This window comes from Acomys russatus, chromosome 5 (genome assembly GCF_903995435.1).
Source record: "Acomys russatus chromosome 5, mAcoRus1.1, whole genome shotgun sequence".
NCBI lineage: Eukaryota > Metazoa > Chordata > Mammalia > Rodentia > Muridae > Acomys > Acomys russatus.
In genome coordinates this window covers 6,437,512-6,453,257 of record NC_067141.1, presented here as the reverse complement: position 1 = coordinate 6,453,257, position 15,746 = coordinate 6,437,512, and the positions used below count along the sequence as shown (strand labels likewise).

Below are 15,746 nucleotides of genomic sequence, written 5' to 3'. Positions count from 1 at the left end.
GCCCATTTGCCTGAGGGAGGGTCTCAAACATGCTGGCCACCATTGATTTTGTTGCTGTTATTATGAAATACTGCTGCCAGGAGCTGCCCTTATGCTGGGGCTGTGAGCCGAGCAGTTTCCAGAGGGGCCTAGAGTCTGCACGTTCCTGCTGTTAGCAATATGCAACACCTACGAACCGGGAGACAGCCCTGGGTACTAGTGGGCATGCAACCCCAAATTCCCCAGCAGGTCGTCAGGGCCGGGGCCTCCTTGTGAGCATTGGTGCCACAGCCCTGCTCCTTCACACGTGCTCCCCATCTTGATCTCCTGGCTCCAAAGGACATGAAAGCCATCAGAACAAAGGGGCCATGGGGACATCTGGAGAGCACCACCCTAGGTCATCTCTACTGTCAGCCTCACTCGCCTGGTCTGGGTCTGGGTTGCCACTGTGTGGCTGCCCTCACTGGCTCCATCCCACATGAGGCCACTCTGTACACTCCCGCTGGGTGTGTGGAGCACAGGGGCTCCTCACCAGCACCATGGGGGCCGGGGCCTTCTAGAGAACTGAAACTGCCTGGGTTTAGATGTTTGCTGCCCCCTTCCTGTCCAAGGGCAACTGAGTCCTGATGCCAGGAGCCAGCAATGTCTCTTCTGAAGGAAGTGGACAAGGACAGCGGGTATGAGGAGGACCCAGAAACCAGGCATCTGGGGCTGAAGGGGCCTCAGGTGAAACCCTGTGGTCAAAGACCAGCTCTAGGGATGCCTCTCTTGCTCCCCAGTAGTCACCTGAGGATTTGTACATTCACTAATAGCTTTCAAAGCTGTGTGTCTTGAGAAGGTTACACAGCCTCTCTGTGCCTGGTGTGTAATGTGTGCACCATTTCTTGGTGTCTGTTTACATGGTGTGGCAGGTGGACTCCATGAAGAAAGTGGGTTCAGGGCTGTGTCCCCATCTGTAAGTGGTGGTGGAAGCTGAACTCAGGTAGGCACATGCCTGAGTCTTCAGAAAGCCACAAATGCACTCTGGCTTAGGGCTGAAAGCAACAAGGACTCCCTCTGGCTGGCTTCATCCAGTGTATCACATTCTATTCTTAATAACATCTTTTATTGATTTTGTAAGAAAAAATAGACATTTATTTGAGAGTTAGTGCTTGTACCAGTGCCTTCCCTCTGAGACTGCATGGAATATACACTTATATAGACACCAAGGGTCTGGAGAGAGCACACCAAGGTCAGCCTTGGGTGTTCTAGAAAAATGTACCTGAGCCCACCCCCAGGAGTAGAAGCTGCGTTCCTGCCAAGGCAGTGGCCCTACTTCCTCCTAAGCACTGGTCTGATGGCCCTCCTGGAGAGATGAGTGCAGCTCCTCTGGGAGTGAGTGGGGGAGCCGGGGGCCCTGGAGGCTACAGAGATGATGGATTCTCATCATAGATGCAATCCTATCTGCACATTAGCTGGCTCCGAATTAAAACAGCTATACAGCTGCTGGGTGTTGCTGCTTGGAAGCCTTGTGTTCCTTGGTAGTATCAGAATGTACCGAGTTCAGTACCATGGTGCCGCCCCACTGGGCCCTGGGCCAGGAAAACAACAGATTAATATTTGGAACCATAAATTACCCACTACTGGGAGACTGATTAGGTCCCTGATCTGAGTTTGTTTCATAGATGTTCACACAGGCATGGGGCTCTGGGCTGCAGGGAGAAGAGGCAGGCCCTAAGCCTTGGCCCTCCCAACTCTGATTTGCAAGTGTGTGTGTGTGTGTGTGTGTGTGTGTGTGTGTGTGTGTGTGTGTAGAAGCAAGGGCTGACGGCAGGTTTTAGCACTCACTGCATTTCACTTCCTCTCCTTAGTGGGGCACGCACACCCTTGGCCCATCCTGAATCAGGTTTGGATAGAGGACAGAGGCCACCTAGGACTAGCCCCATCAGGCCTCCAGAGGCACTGGATAGAGGAGGAGCTATGGCACAGTGGGCCTCTCAGCAGCTCTGTTGCTCTTAAGGACCTCGCAGGAGAGGCACAAAGAGGGACCAAGTATTCCTGGCTCCCAGCAGCCAAACCAGTGTGGCAGGGGGCGGCTCTCCTGTTCTTGACCCTTTCACCTGAGCCCTATAGCTTCTGGGGCTGTGATTCAAGTCCCTTGGCCCTCTACACTCTTCCAGCCTTTGGGGTCCCTTCTGGACAGCCCTGAAGTATGAGGGGCATGGGTGCAGTTCAGGGCTGGTGACAGAGCCTAGCCAGCCTGAAGAGGCTCTCCCTCTTGTTCCAGTCAGCACCGCCAACGCCTTGAGGTCTCCTTCTCACGTATGCAGGTCTTGGGGCGTAAGGCTGTGGAAACAGGAGGAGTGGGTTACTCTGCTCTTGAGAACAGCCATATACCCTAGCTGGCCATTCACATAGGTGGGGACCTGGCTAGCCTGAGGTCTGGGCACCCTGTGTGGCAATCCCACGCATAGAGTAGGCTCCACCATGCCATCTCCAAGGCCATGCCTGTGTTACCAGATATCCTTTAGGACCCAGCTCAAATGCCACCTCCCCAGGGAGCCCTAAACTCCATTTCCTATTTTCCCACAGTGTGGTTTGCCCTTCTCTCCTGGCCACAGGGAGACTTGCAGCCAGAAGCCGCTTTCCACCCTGGCACAGGCTCTTAGAGGGAAAGAGGAGTTGGACATGCAGCTCAAGGCTAGTGTACTCTGCTTCTTCTCCACCCAGACCAAGCTTCTGACAGGGATGCCTAGGGCAGAGACATGCCACCCACCTGGGTCAGCAGTGCCTGGCTTTCTCCTTGAGGTGGTGATAACCTGGTTTTCATTCATCATTTGTATGTCCTGGTCTTCCTCTGGCTTACTACAGGAGGGGAGACAGAAGGCCCATCAGTCTCCAGGCCACGTCCCTGCCATCCATCCTCATCAGGGCTGCTCGGGGTGTACCTGATGATAGTGTGTTTCTCCTGGTGACAGAAGTCAGTGTCCTCGGCAAAAAGGATGGTGTGGTGGGGCACGGTGGGCTCACATGTGGGCAGGATGCCCCCAACCAAATGACTCACCATGGCAAGAATGCCATTGTATACCAGTAAGTCATCTACGAGCAGCTAAGAGACAGAGTAGTAATGAGAGCCTGGCCCCCTCCCATATTCACCCCAACCCTGAGCAAATCACCCTCTGCTGTCCCAAGCCCAAGCTTCTTTGAAGACCTGGGTTGGCAGCAGGCTCCCTTCCCCCCACCCCCCGACACACACACACACACACACACACACACACACACACAAGCATGAAGGGCATGTTCTGTTAGTTTGGGCTGCAGATTCAGAAGCTGAGGCACCAGGGCTTCCTCAACACTGTGTGACCAAGGGAAGAGATGGAGGCAGACCCAATCTCTAGCCCCGATGGCTTCTGCTTTCTCTACCTGGCCAGCCACCCAGTTGTTTCTCAAGGCTGTGATTCTAGAGGGAGCCCTGAAAGCAACAGGGCCAACAGCACCAAGTTACAGGGCAAAGTGCAGGGGTCGCTCTGCATCATCTCCAGGCAATTATGAATTCATGGCTGGGTGGCAGGCTTCCCTGCTCTGAGGACCAGGCACTTCCAAGGTTGTAAACGGGGACAGAGTCACACTGCAGCAAATGACAATTGCCTACAGCCTAATTTCCAGCAAGCACAACGATCTCCCACACCAGCCAGTGAGGACTCACGCCAAACTCCTTCACCCCTCGTTGAGGTGTTTTCGTGTAATTCCACAGTTTGATCATTGACACAGTGGTGGGCAGATCGAAAATGACATACACCCGGTTCACCTGTCAGAGAGCAAAGCTAATTAGAGCAGCTGTGTTTGGAAACAGAGCTGTGGGCTAGGTGCAGAGTACCAAGACAGGGAGCTGGGCCCCAGGTGCCAGTGGCAGTGGGAAGCTTGGAATTCCGCGCCTTTTCTTCTCCTCCGAGCCCATTTTGAGTCAAGTCACGTGTAGTTGCGTTTGGAACAAACTGCTGAGCTGGCTCTGGGAGGGCCTGCTGCCTCCTGCTGCTGTGGCCCTCATTTAAATGCTGGTTGAGAATTGGGAGTGAGCAGCCTGGCCTTCTGTTCCTCAGGTCAAGCCCAGGGAAGGTCTCCACCTGCAGAGGCCAGAAGCATCTCCCCACCAAATGTGACCCAGCCGTCCTCTCCCAGAGTTCAAGAAAAAGCCCAAGCCCTACACACCCAGCACAGTGGTTTCTTCTGGGCCATGTCTGCTGGGGGAGTACTAAGTGGCTAGCACTCAGCCGCAGATCAGCATCAGAAGAGCCTGAGCAGCAGGCTCTACATCACAAGGGGGCCACTTAGAAGGCCAAACAAAGAACTAGGTGTGAGTGAGTCCAGCCTGTGGCACGCAATGGCCTGGAAACAGTGATGGCTGGGTGGAGTCCTTCTGACCAGACTCTTAGGTTTGCATGAGGAGAATGACAGTGGCCAGAGGCAGCAGTAAACTGCTTTTGGCTGGGGTCTGAGGGCCACAGGGCTGTGTGTGACCCTTTGCAGCAGGACATAGGCTGAGGAGTTGGCCCTGTGCTCCTTGAGAGCTGTTCCCTCCTCTGGGTCGAAAATGTCCATCTCATACTCAGTTACATGAGCAGGAAAGGAGCCCCAGATCCCACCATGTGCTGATGACAGGCTCTGGTCCTGAGGTGGAGGGTGCTGGTGGCCTGCATCTTCTCCTGGACCTCCCTCACTCCTCTCTGCAATGATGGACCAGTGCCACTGCAGGGTTTGGGAGCTGGGAAAGGCAGTCAGTGGTAATGGCTCACATGGCTGACTGGGGCTGGGGGGAGGGCAAGGTGGCCACGGGCAGAGATATAAGAAGCAGAAAGAGACAAGAGGAGGGGGGGGGGCGATGGAGAAGATGCCAGGGTGGAGTGGGCTGCAGAGGGCCTTGACAAAGAGGCAGCAAGACACACATGAGACCCCTGCCCTCCAGCAGTTCTACAAGAGCCCCTGACTTCAGAGTCCCTGGAGCTCCCCACACACCTGGTGCCTTTTTGGATAAAGTCTATGGAGTAAGTGAAGGGACTGTGGGTCTGGAAGGGCTACATCCAGAGCTATTAGTCACAGTGATGGGTACTCTCCACTCCCAGGACCAGGTACCCACCAGGCCAGGCAGGATGGGAGCCAGCCACATGTGCCTGCCATCACTGGTGTCATTGACTTGATCAATAAGCTTGTCAGGAGTTCGCACATCCCCACATACGCCCTCTAGCGCGTTCACACTGTCCGGGAAGGCAGCGATATCTGAGGTGTAGGTTAAGCTGTCATAACCCAAACTCATATGATGAGCACAGTGTGTCACCCTCAAGTGTGTCAAACTGTCAGCACTATGTCTCAGGAGATGTTGGGCTGGTGCCTAACACCATAGCAGGCTGGGAAATGACAGTGAAAATAGATGCATTCTAAGAAAATGGGGTTGTGGCCAAGGGGTTGTGTGTGGGGCTAAGGGGTCAGAGGACCACAGGTGGGTTAGCTGGAAATGAAGGCCTTGCAGAAGCACAGATGGGGTGATGCTGCTGCCACTGCTTTGAAGCACAGGTCACACCCTACTTGGGCAGGCAAGTGACTCTGGCAGGTCAGGACCTTGCCAGGTCTGCCACCCTGGCCCAACAGGAGCTGATTAAAGAAGGGGCCTCCATGTGCAGCTCTGTCACTGTGACAGAGGAAACCTCAGGCAAGCCACTGGACACCAGTGATCCTGTCACCTCCCCTGTAACAGGGGCATAAAACATCTATGCTCCAAGATGGACAGGAGAACCCCAGAGGACACTGGCCATGAGTCCTCTGGGTGACATCAGGGGAGACGCAGACATCTAGGAGTCACTCGCTAAGGTACAAGGAGAACGATAGCCCTAGGGACACCCAGAGCCCCAGGCACACACAGGACACACTGGGGCTGTGCTAGCGTCTCCCTACCTGGAAGGCCCGAGATCACACGCTCAAGGATGCTGATGATAAGCAGGTGACACAGAAGACAAACAAGAGAGCTCAGAGCTTAGTAAACAACCTCCAGGTTCCTCCCCTGGGCAACTAGGATTCCAGAATGTTTCATTCAGAAGATTTCTGGGGGTGCATGGGGTATATTCTAGCAGTGCCTGGCACAGAAGGAGCCCCCTAGCAACACTGAATTTTGGGGAGTGTTATATACAAGAATTCCAGGAGTCAGCATTGAAAAGGCATCAATGGGTCCTTTGGTTTAGTCACAGTCACTCCAAATGGCTGAGGGCTTTGTACTGGCACTTCTCAAGTTAAATTCCAGAGGCTGACATTGTATTTAACAATATCAATCACCAAACTGAAATATTTTAGAACCTTCTGGGCCAACCAACAAGTTCCAGCATGGGCAAACCACGAGCAAAGGGCTCCTCAGTTAATTTACTCCTCTCTCACTGAGTTCTCCTGCAGATTCTGTCAGAGCCTGTAGACCACCAGGTGCCTATGCCCGCTGAGAAGGGCCTGTGCTTAGCAAGAACACCCCCCCTCCCCCCGTACTCTCAACCATGGGACTCTGGTCTGCAGAGAACCAGATGTAGCAGCTTTAGCAAGCATGGCCAGGAGAAGCTCTAAGGGCCCAGTCGCATCCAACTATTATCATCACCATCATCACCATCACCACCACCACCACCACAACCATCATCATCATGACTACTATTACCACCATCAACATGGACATTAGCACATTAATAATTACCATAATCAAGAGCACCACCACCATCACATTATCATAACTACCACAATAATCATCACCAGCACCACCACCATCATCACATTATCATAACTACATTAACTTCATCACCATCACATTATTATAACTATCATAATCATCATAACCATCAGCATCATCACATTAGCATAACTATCATAATCATCACCAGCACCACCATTATCACATTATCATAACTACATTAACTTCATCACCAACATCACCATCACATCATTATAACTACCATAATCATCATCACCATCAGGTCTTTCATTTTGTTTTGCATTTTGGGACAAAGTCTCACTAAGTAGCCCAGGCTGGCCTCAAACTCACAGAGATCTGCCTGCCTCTGCCTCCTGAGTGGTAGTATTAAAAGCCTGTGTTAACACATCTAACCCTCATCTGGTCTTTTGAAATAGGGTCTTGCTATGTAGCTCAGGCTGCCCTCAAAATTGTGCTGGCCTCACCCAGGCAAAAATCTTCCTGTCTGCACCTCCTGAGTGCTAGAATTACAGCCCTGGGACCCTGCGCCCATCCTTAGCAGCATCTTCTGTGCCAGTTCCTGTTCCCAGTGGAAAGGATACTGTTCTGGGACAATGGGATCCTCTCCCCATGCTCATTGTACAGCTCCAGCCCCGTGAGGCCAATGTAGTAGGGATCACCCCAGCTGGACAGCAGCTGGAACTGGAAAATAACTGCGGTTGTGATTAAGGAAGAGAGAAGCTTAGTTTCCCGGAGAACACGGGCAGAGGTGGCAGGGACTCTTCTTGTTTGTTGATGGAAGAGTCTCTTGCCCAGAGACTGATGTCTGTTAAGAGGAACACAGCATCACACTTGCCCTGGGCCTTGGAAGGGGACATGAACAGTCTTAGGAGCGTGTGGACAGAGGGTGCTGGGACGACCCCTCTGGGGCCATGCCTCAGTTTCCCTGGTTATGAAATGATTACAACAAGAAACCTCTTCCCTCCTCTGTGTCTTTTAAGTTCATGGGAATAAGCATGTTGGGGATGAGGGAAAGCCTCAGGTCAGGCTGCAGCTGTGAGGCCTGCTGACAAGGTCCATGTGCACAAGGCAACACCTGACCCCCCTTGGTTTGATCTTCCAGCCCCCAGCTTCTAAAAGCAGGAGTGGAAGTCCTGAGGGCCCAGACACACCCCAGGCAGCCACAGGCAAAGGAACTGCCTCCTTTTTTGCACCTTTTATTTCTAGCATTTGGCTTTTTCTTTTCTTTTTCTTTTCCTTCCTTCCTTCTTCCTTCCTTTCTTCTAAGAGACAGGGTCTCATTATGTAGTCAAGAACGGTCTGGGACCCATGCTTGCCCTGGCTCCATCATGCCTGGCTCCTGTATTTCCATGGCTGGGAGGTGGCTGCCATCGAGGTCTGCTGCTAGGGCAGGTGCTCTGCTGGCCATGCAATGAGGTTACACCAGGAAGGAGGGGCTCTTGCTGCCTTTGTCCCTGACTTCTGCCTGCCAGGTCCCTGGGCCACCTGTCTCTTTTCTATCACCTCTCAGCTGGGTCCTTTGTCCCAGACTTCCAGGGGTCAGATGGGCCCCATGCTGCTACTGTGTCCTAGCTTGGCCTTCCTTCGCTCCACTTTCCCTGTGTGGCACTCCAGCTGCCTGGCTCTGTGCTGGCTGGGAGAAGGATACAGCCACAGGGCATGAGTGGGGCCTCGTAGTCCATGCTGGCTCGCTCCAGGCTCTTCGTGTCTATCCTAGAAAGAGACCAAAAGAGCACCATGAGCCCTGCCATTCTAGGGTCACCAAGAGATACTCCTCAGCCATAGACTGCAGATAGAGCAGCACAGTGGCTCCTGCGTGACCTCCCCTTCATTATATGGCGGCGGGGGGGGGGGGGGCAGTAGAGGACCCGGCTCTTCTGTTACAGACCCGTCCAATACTCAGAGTAGCCTAGAGGTGGAGACACATTTAACTTGAATATAGATTCAGATACCTGGACAGAGTGTTAAAGCCACTGTGAAAAGGGATGCAGCTCACAGGTGGCCGAGTGGGATGTGCCTTTGGGATCACGCTCTTAACCACATCCTCTGCTCACTAGAGGGGAGCAGAGACTGCAGCCAGAGGTGGACAACACATGTGACTTCAGCTCTGGACCTGAGGATGCACACACAGAGGACAGTGGTGGGCTAACCTCCACTCACTCACCTTCTGGTGGGTGCTGGTGGTAGCCGAGTCTGCAGGTAGTCCCCAAAAAGGATTTCTTGTGCAAAATCAAAATGGCAGTTGCCAGGCCCCTTTCGGATAAGAAAGCCTTCTGCAGGAGACACGCACAGGCCGTCCAGGGACACATGGGCAATTTTGACCTAGTAAAGGAGACACAGCTTGCCTGAGGCTTAAGACAGTAGTTGGCTTTTCAACCAGGCCAGAACACCTGGCCAGGCTGAGTTCCAGTGACAGTCACATTGCATTTTGAACACAATGCTGGCGCTGGGCACAGGATACTTGGGTAAAGGCCCTGCTCTGAGGATACTTACCTGTGTTTCCCATGCATGTGTTACAGAGAAGGCATGACACTTGGTGGCAGACCCCTGACACCAGCAGCAGTGGCCTGTGGCAGCCTAGTGAGATGGTCAAGGGCACAAGCTCAGGAGTACAACCTCTACCACCAGTGTTGTAGGCCTCCAGCCTCCCTCCAACTCCCTCTCCACCTGTGAGATAGGCACAGCCTCCATCTTCCTACTCTCAGCACCTGGCAGGTCCTTTCTGGGTACACAGCAGAGACCCAGCTGGTCCTTCTGTCAGCGTCAGAGCCAACAGGTAGTGGCACTGTGCCCACTGAGAGCTTGTTAAATGCACGTACGCACGCACGTATGCAGGAATTCTCTAGCCATGCTATGGGATCCACCAGCAAATTGCAAAGGCCTACAAGCCACTTGCCACCCCTGCCTTCCCACCAGCAACTGAAAGAGAGTGTGAGTTTCATGCTTGACAGAGCAAGGCCAGGCTCTAGCTATGTAACCCCAAGAGAATGGCAAATCCTTTCCCAGCCTTCCTTAGAACCCTGAGAGGGAGGGCAGGAAAGGGAGGCAGATGAGAACCTGACGCAATGAAGAATGGACAGAGCCTCATCACCACACCCTCCCTCCCCAGTGCTCAGTGGACACTAGGCCCACAGCGGACACTACAAGCCTGGACTATGTGGGAAGGGCACTTGCAGCCACAGGAGAAACAAGCCCTGCAACTCCCCAGGCTGCCCTGGTTGTGGGCTGTGGGCTATATCTGCTGTGTGCAAAAGGAAACGCAGCTTGCTCTCTCCCTGGATGTCACCCCCCCCCCCCGCCACCCACTGGAAGGTTCTGGAGGATTTATGCTTCTTTCCAGCACCCACGCCAGCCATTCATCATGCTGCCTCCCTGACAGTGGACTCCGCTCTGCCCGGCTTACCCCTCGGTAGGTGTCCTCGGGAGATTTATTGTAGTTCCAGAGGCGCAGGCCAGCAATGCTTTGGGCTCTGTCAAAGTGGATCATAACCACATGGTCCAAGCCAGGGGAAAAGGGGATCAGCCACATGTGCGCATCCTCCGTGGTGATGTTCATGCCATCAATTAACCTGTAGGCAATGAGGGTAGGTCAGGAAGATGGTGGGAGACCTCCAGAAAGCCTGCTTCTCTCGCCCAGCTGTGTCTTGAAGGGTGGGAGAGCAGTAAAGTCAAGCAATAATACTTAAGAAGGGGTAAAACCAGTGTGAGCTCAGGAAGGTGCTGAGAGATGCTCATCCACAACACGTTAACAGAGACAGGTGTGTCCCCCTTGGGAATCCCTCAGCCTAGTGACAACAGGGTAGGAGACTTCTGCTAAGGATTATTATTGTGCATGCCAGGAAGGCTGCTGTAGAAATAAGCTCGTCATACAGCTGTGATGCAGGCACCCTAGGAAGTGCGGTGGTTAGTGGGAAAAACGACAATCACGAAATGTTGTGGTGTGGCCAGGCAAGCAGACCACAGGCAACAGAGACCAACTGCAAGCTGGGAATGAGGTCATAACCTCTGCGCCAGTGCTCAGAAGGGATGTGCTGGGGTGGGGGGTGGGTTGTTTCTCTGTTGTCCAAATGTTCTGCAAGATGTGGAGGCAGTTTGAAGGAGTGCATCCTTTCTCTCTGGGTAAACATCAGGGAACCTGGCAGACCTAGGCCAGGGACAAATGCCAGAAGAGGCAGGTGACTCCATGACTGGGATGAGCCAGCCTGCTTGGTAGCCACAGGTCTGAGTGCCCCAGGGAAACCCCAGCCAGTAGGAGGGGTTTACAAACCAGTTACCTCAGCCCCTCCACATCTATCCCTGCCTCAGCCTTTTCAGCCTGGCCTCGACCTTTGTACTCTTGTGTGGCATGGCCCCTGGAGACCTGGACCCAGAGACAATCAGCCACACCCAACTCACCCTTGGACCCTAGGGACTTGAAGGCCACTGCACTGTGAGCAACTCAGGCTGTGGCCACAATTCCTATCTAAAATAAACTTTCCCCCTTACCATTTGATAGTTTGAGGGTTAGAATAAATCTAAGTGTTCATCCATGGAGGTAAAGCGTTTTCTCTCCTGTGCTCTAAAAGGCTGTTATTAAATTGATGGATGGTGTGTCTTACAATTGCTGGCATGTTAAAACTGAGGAAATTCAGCAGGCCAACCCTGCTGTTTGTGAAGGAAGCTGGCTGCTGCGGACTGCTGTTTCCTTCCAAAGCAATTACTTCCATCTTGGGGACTGGCTGCCAGCAAAACTGTTGCAGGGTTTTAGGAGAGGGGACACTGGAGGAGGATGACAGAGAAGCTGGTGGCAAAGATGCCTCCCCCGCTGCATTCACCTCCTGGTTCTGTCCTCGAGACACCCAATAGCAACAAGCCTCTCATGCCTAGATTGGTCTAAACACTATGGCCACCTGTCATTGAAGGATGTGGTAGAGGCCAGGTCAGGGCAAGAAAGACAAGTGTCTGGGCCACCCTGTCATATCAGAAGGCGGAGGAGGGGCACTCAGTAGTAGACTGCTTGTCCTCCATGCTAAAGGCTCTGCGTTCCATCAGCAACACTTCAAACAAACAAAAATAAATATTACAAACAAATATATAAAGGAGCACAGGTGCTCCCAGAATCTGAGATGACCAAAAAAGACGGAAGATGGTTTAAGGGGGCTGGATATTGGCATACATATTTCATCCTAGCACTCAGGAGGCAGAGGCAGGCAGATCTCTGAGAGTTTGAGGCCAGCCTGGTCAACCAAAGCAAGTGAGTCAGGACAGCCAGAGACTGTTACACAGAGAAACCCTGTTTCAACCCTCCATCCATCCCAACAACCACCATCAACAAAAAAAAAAAAAAAAAAAAAAAAAAAAAGGCTCAAGGCTGAACAGCCCATGCCCAGCCATAGAAGCCAACAGAAAATGAACTCTCAATGGTGTCTTTGGAGGTTCTTTGTCTTACATTTTTGTTAGGGCATTTTTTTCTTTACACCTTCATGTCCTTTATATATATTATGGATTCCAGTTTCGTGTTTTTATGAGATTCCTGGGTGTACAAATCTGTGTGTCTCTGTGTTTATATAACATTCTTAAGCATTTTCTTTGGCCCTTTTCTTCTGTTTTGTCCTGTTCCTATTTGATTATTTTGTATTATTATTTCATCTTATTTAGTATTCTTTAGATCCCTGTTTTAGATTCCAAAATGGCACTTGCACCACTGGTTATTATTGTTATCCTTACTGTTATCATTGTGAGGTTTGAAAACGTAAAGCAGGGGAGAGATTTGAACTCCCATTTTTTGAACTCTCTTGCTTCTAATTAATTCACATAGTTGTCCAGAGCAGAAGGCCAAGTGCCAGTCAATGGGTGACAGGTATCAGTGGGTGGATGCTATAAAAGGCTTGTCCATTCATCCTGGCCATAGCATCCAGAATGTGCAGGAAGCAGAGCAGCCACAGTGGTCTGTAGAGACTTTCTTATCACTTTCTAGGTTGCTGAGAGGAGAGGCCTAGGGCAGGCATGTGCAAAGCAGACTGGGTCACCACTGAGGTCGATAGACTATGCCGAGCGAGACTCTAGCTGGGGCCAGTGGGATATACCAGAGCATGCAGCATCTGCAGATACCCCAGCCTGACTTTGCATCTTGCCTGTGCCCCAAGAGGGGCAGCCTGAGGAAAGGATCGCCTCTACTCCTTTTGGCCATGTGTCCTTCTAGGCAGTATCTGATGTGTTCCTAGTGCCTGGGACACACAGTATGTCCCTCGACCCTGACTGTCAAAGTCAGGCTTCTAATACTTACTTGTCCAGGGTCCGTGAGTCATCAGTGTACTCAGGCAGGTCATTTAAGTCCCTGGGAGAGGCAGAGAGCTGGTGCGAGTGGATGGGCAGGGCCTGGCCATCCTTTCCCACTATTTCCAGGCCAGTGAGCCCTATGTAGTGCAGGTCCCCCCAGGAGGCTGTGAAGTTTAGCTGGAGACCTATGAGGGGAGGAAAATAGCAAGTCACCACCAGAAGCTCTGGAGTTAGAAGAGAGCCATCCATCTGCCTCTCTACTCTTCCCTCATGGACCTTGTCTCAGGGTGCTCAGGCCCAGACTGCTGTCTACTCAGGACATACTGCAGGCAGGAAGCCCACACATGGCTGGAGCACTCACACCATGCTTCACACCCTGTGGGCTCCCTCATGCTGGTTTGCAGCAAGGCGTTCCTCTCCTGCCTTCTCACTGCCCCAGGGACCCCGAGCTCTTCTACAGAGTTGACCCTTCAATTGTTCATTTTTCTATGCCTTTCTTCTATCACCAGGCCTTTGCACATGCTGCTCCTGTCCTATGGACTGTGCTTGTGTTTCAAGGGCCAGGCCAGTGCTGCAGTCACAGTCTGTCATGCCCTAGGATACTTCCTCCACCAAACTTCAGAGGCCACTACTTAGTAAATGCCCACAGGACCTGCCAGGTGGCTGACGAGCGACCCCCCAATCCCACTTGTCTTCCTAGACTATGTGTGCCCAGGTGCCTGATATATGATAAAGGCTCAGTCTCAATGAATGCTCAACAGTACCTAAGTGGGACAGTGGAAGCCCCACACCCAGAACTTGATATTTTATGCAAATAGATCCTCCTAGGAGCCCTCACTGGGCTCAGGGTAAAGGAAGTGGCTGCTGACCCATCCTTCCACTCAGTGTTCACCCGGCTTCACCAGAGACCATTTCAGGAGACCTTCTCTGGCCCTGGGACACACATGCCAGGTGACTCATTGTATTGCCCAGAAAACTCCCCTCCCAGGGTTACATCCTGTCACCCTGTCAGAGGCTTGGCTGGAGTTTCTCCTTTCCCAGTAGAGCAGGGCCAAGCTCGGTGCTCTCCCACCCTAGAGGTCCTTGGCCTGTTTAGCACCAGCCTGAGTTCTAAGGTTTAACTCTTTGGACTTCTGCTGAGTGACAGCAGGCTTGGTGGAGCTGCCAGGAAGCCTGGGGTTATGAGGTGCTCCATATTTCTTACAAGAGGATCTGCGAGCCCAGCAAAACACCAGAACACTCTAGGGGCCAGGATGCAACCTCTCACCTCCCTGACTTGACATCTTGTCCTATACCCTGTCATTTCCCAGCACCCTTTTTGTGATTTCAGCCTTCACACTTCCTCTCTTTGGTGCCATGATCGGCCTGAGCACCTAAGGGGCTGATGAGCACATGGGTCCTCAGCAGCCCCGAGCAGATTGCTCGGTGTGCACACCCCTCCAGGGCGTAGGTGCTGAGCAGCCTGTGCCCATGCTGCTTTGCAATTCAGACTTGCTGCTCTTCCCATGGAGGTGGGTCAGCTTCTCTATTCTGTCTCTGGGCTGCATGGCTTGCTATGGCCATGTGTGCATAGGAGCTTCTCTTTTCTTTCTGCCCTGGGCTGGTGCCAAGACAACTCAGTCACCTGTTGCTCTAGCTAGCAGCAGCACACGCAGGCAGTTGCTGGTCCTCATGTTGTCTGTTCAGACATGTGAACAGGTTGAGGGAGAACATCTGAGTGGCTCAGGGGAGGCGATATAGCCACAGAATTGTGAATAGTGAGGCCTACTGAGCACTGCAGCCAGGCACTCCACTGTGGGCTTGTTTGTTCTGCAGCAAAAGCTAACTGATACAGTCCTCCGACTGGCCACGTTCAAATGCCATCTTTTAGTGATTTCAGAGTGCCCCCCACTTTCCACGCCCTTCTTCCCCTTGCTTTCATCCTTATGTCACAAGGCAGTCTACATTAACGTCCTTGTTTATTCCCTGGGGCCAGGACTGACTGTTTTATCCCCAGAGCCTAGAACAGCAGTGCCCAACAAATAGATGCTTAATCAAATTTTGTTTTGAGACCTCTGATTGATAGAAAAGTAGGTAATTGGTTAGTGAATGTATCTCCCCAGATTCATACTGAATGATAAGCTAATGCTCACTGATTGTATGTGCCAACTATGCTTTTAGATTAGAGGTGTGAGGAAACTCACAGTGAGTCCCTTCATGAGCAATGCTCATTCTGCAGTCAACAGACACCTGGCAAATGCTGAGTATCACAGCTGTGCACACTGTGGTGTGCCCAAACAGAATGATGGGATGGGTGGTGAGTGGCACAGTGGGAGACAGGGTGTTTAGGGAGGGGAGGTGGCATCTGGGCTGGGGCTTGCATGCTAAGAAGAGACATGCTATGCTGCATTTCTGGAGGAAGAACGCTCTAGGTTGAGAGAACAAGTTGGGCCCACATCTGGAAGCAGCTAGGCAAGGGAGAGAGGAGTATGAACCTAGAAGAGGAGGCAGGGCTTGATCCCATGTGAAAGGTGAGAGGTTCGGGGACTTGCAATGGGAAGCTACAATGGGCTACTGTTTCTGTTTTCTTTGCTTTGTTGAGACAATATCTCCCCTTACAGTCTAGGATGGCCTCAAAACTTATGATCCTCCATGCTTAGCCACTGAGTACTGGACTGCAGATGTACACTACCATGGTGGCCTATGTAAGGCACCAGGGCAGTGATGTGTGCTGAACTGTGTCTTGGAAGGACTTCAGTAGGACTGTAAAGGAGAAGACACTGGTGCTAAGAGTTGCCTCACACAGGGCAGCCGG

The 15,746-nt window shown here is 52.2% G+C and overlaps 1 protein-coding gene across 1 annotated transcript in view; it reads right to left on the bottom strand.

The window, feature by feature from the left end:
• Positions 1 to 1,037: 1,037 nt before the first annotated feature.
• Positions 1,038 to 15,746, bottom strand: part of Katnip (katanin interacting protein) — a 175,366-nt gene continuing 160,657 nt past the window's right edge. The window contains exons 19-28 of the mRNA XM_051145201.1: positions 12,960 to 13,137; positions 10,098 to 10,263; positions 8,859 to 9,016; positions 8,343 to 8,407; positions 7,276 to 7,386; positions 5,093 to 5,232; positions 3,665 to 3,766; positions 2,907 to 3,067; positions 2,735 to 2,823; positions 1,038 to 2,304 (exon numbers count right to left, since the gene is read on the bottom strand). Coding sequence (XP_051001158.1) covers positions 2,246 to 2,304; positions 2,735 to 2,823; positions 2,907 to 3,067; positions 3,665 to 3,766; positions 5,093 to 5,232; positions 7,276 to 7,386; positions 8,343 to 8,407; positions 8,859 to 9,016; positions 10,098 to 10,263; positions 12,960 to 13,137 — 1,229 coding nt within the window. The 3' untranslated portion in view covers positions 1,038 to 2,245. The remainder of the gene's footprint in view (positions 2,305 to 2,734; positions 2,824 to 2,906; positions 3,068 to 3,664; positions 3,767 to 5,092; positions 5,233 to 7,275; positions 7,387 to 8,342; positions 8,408 to 8,858; positions 9,017 to 10,097; positions 10,264 to 12,959; positions 13,138 to 15,746) is intronic.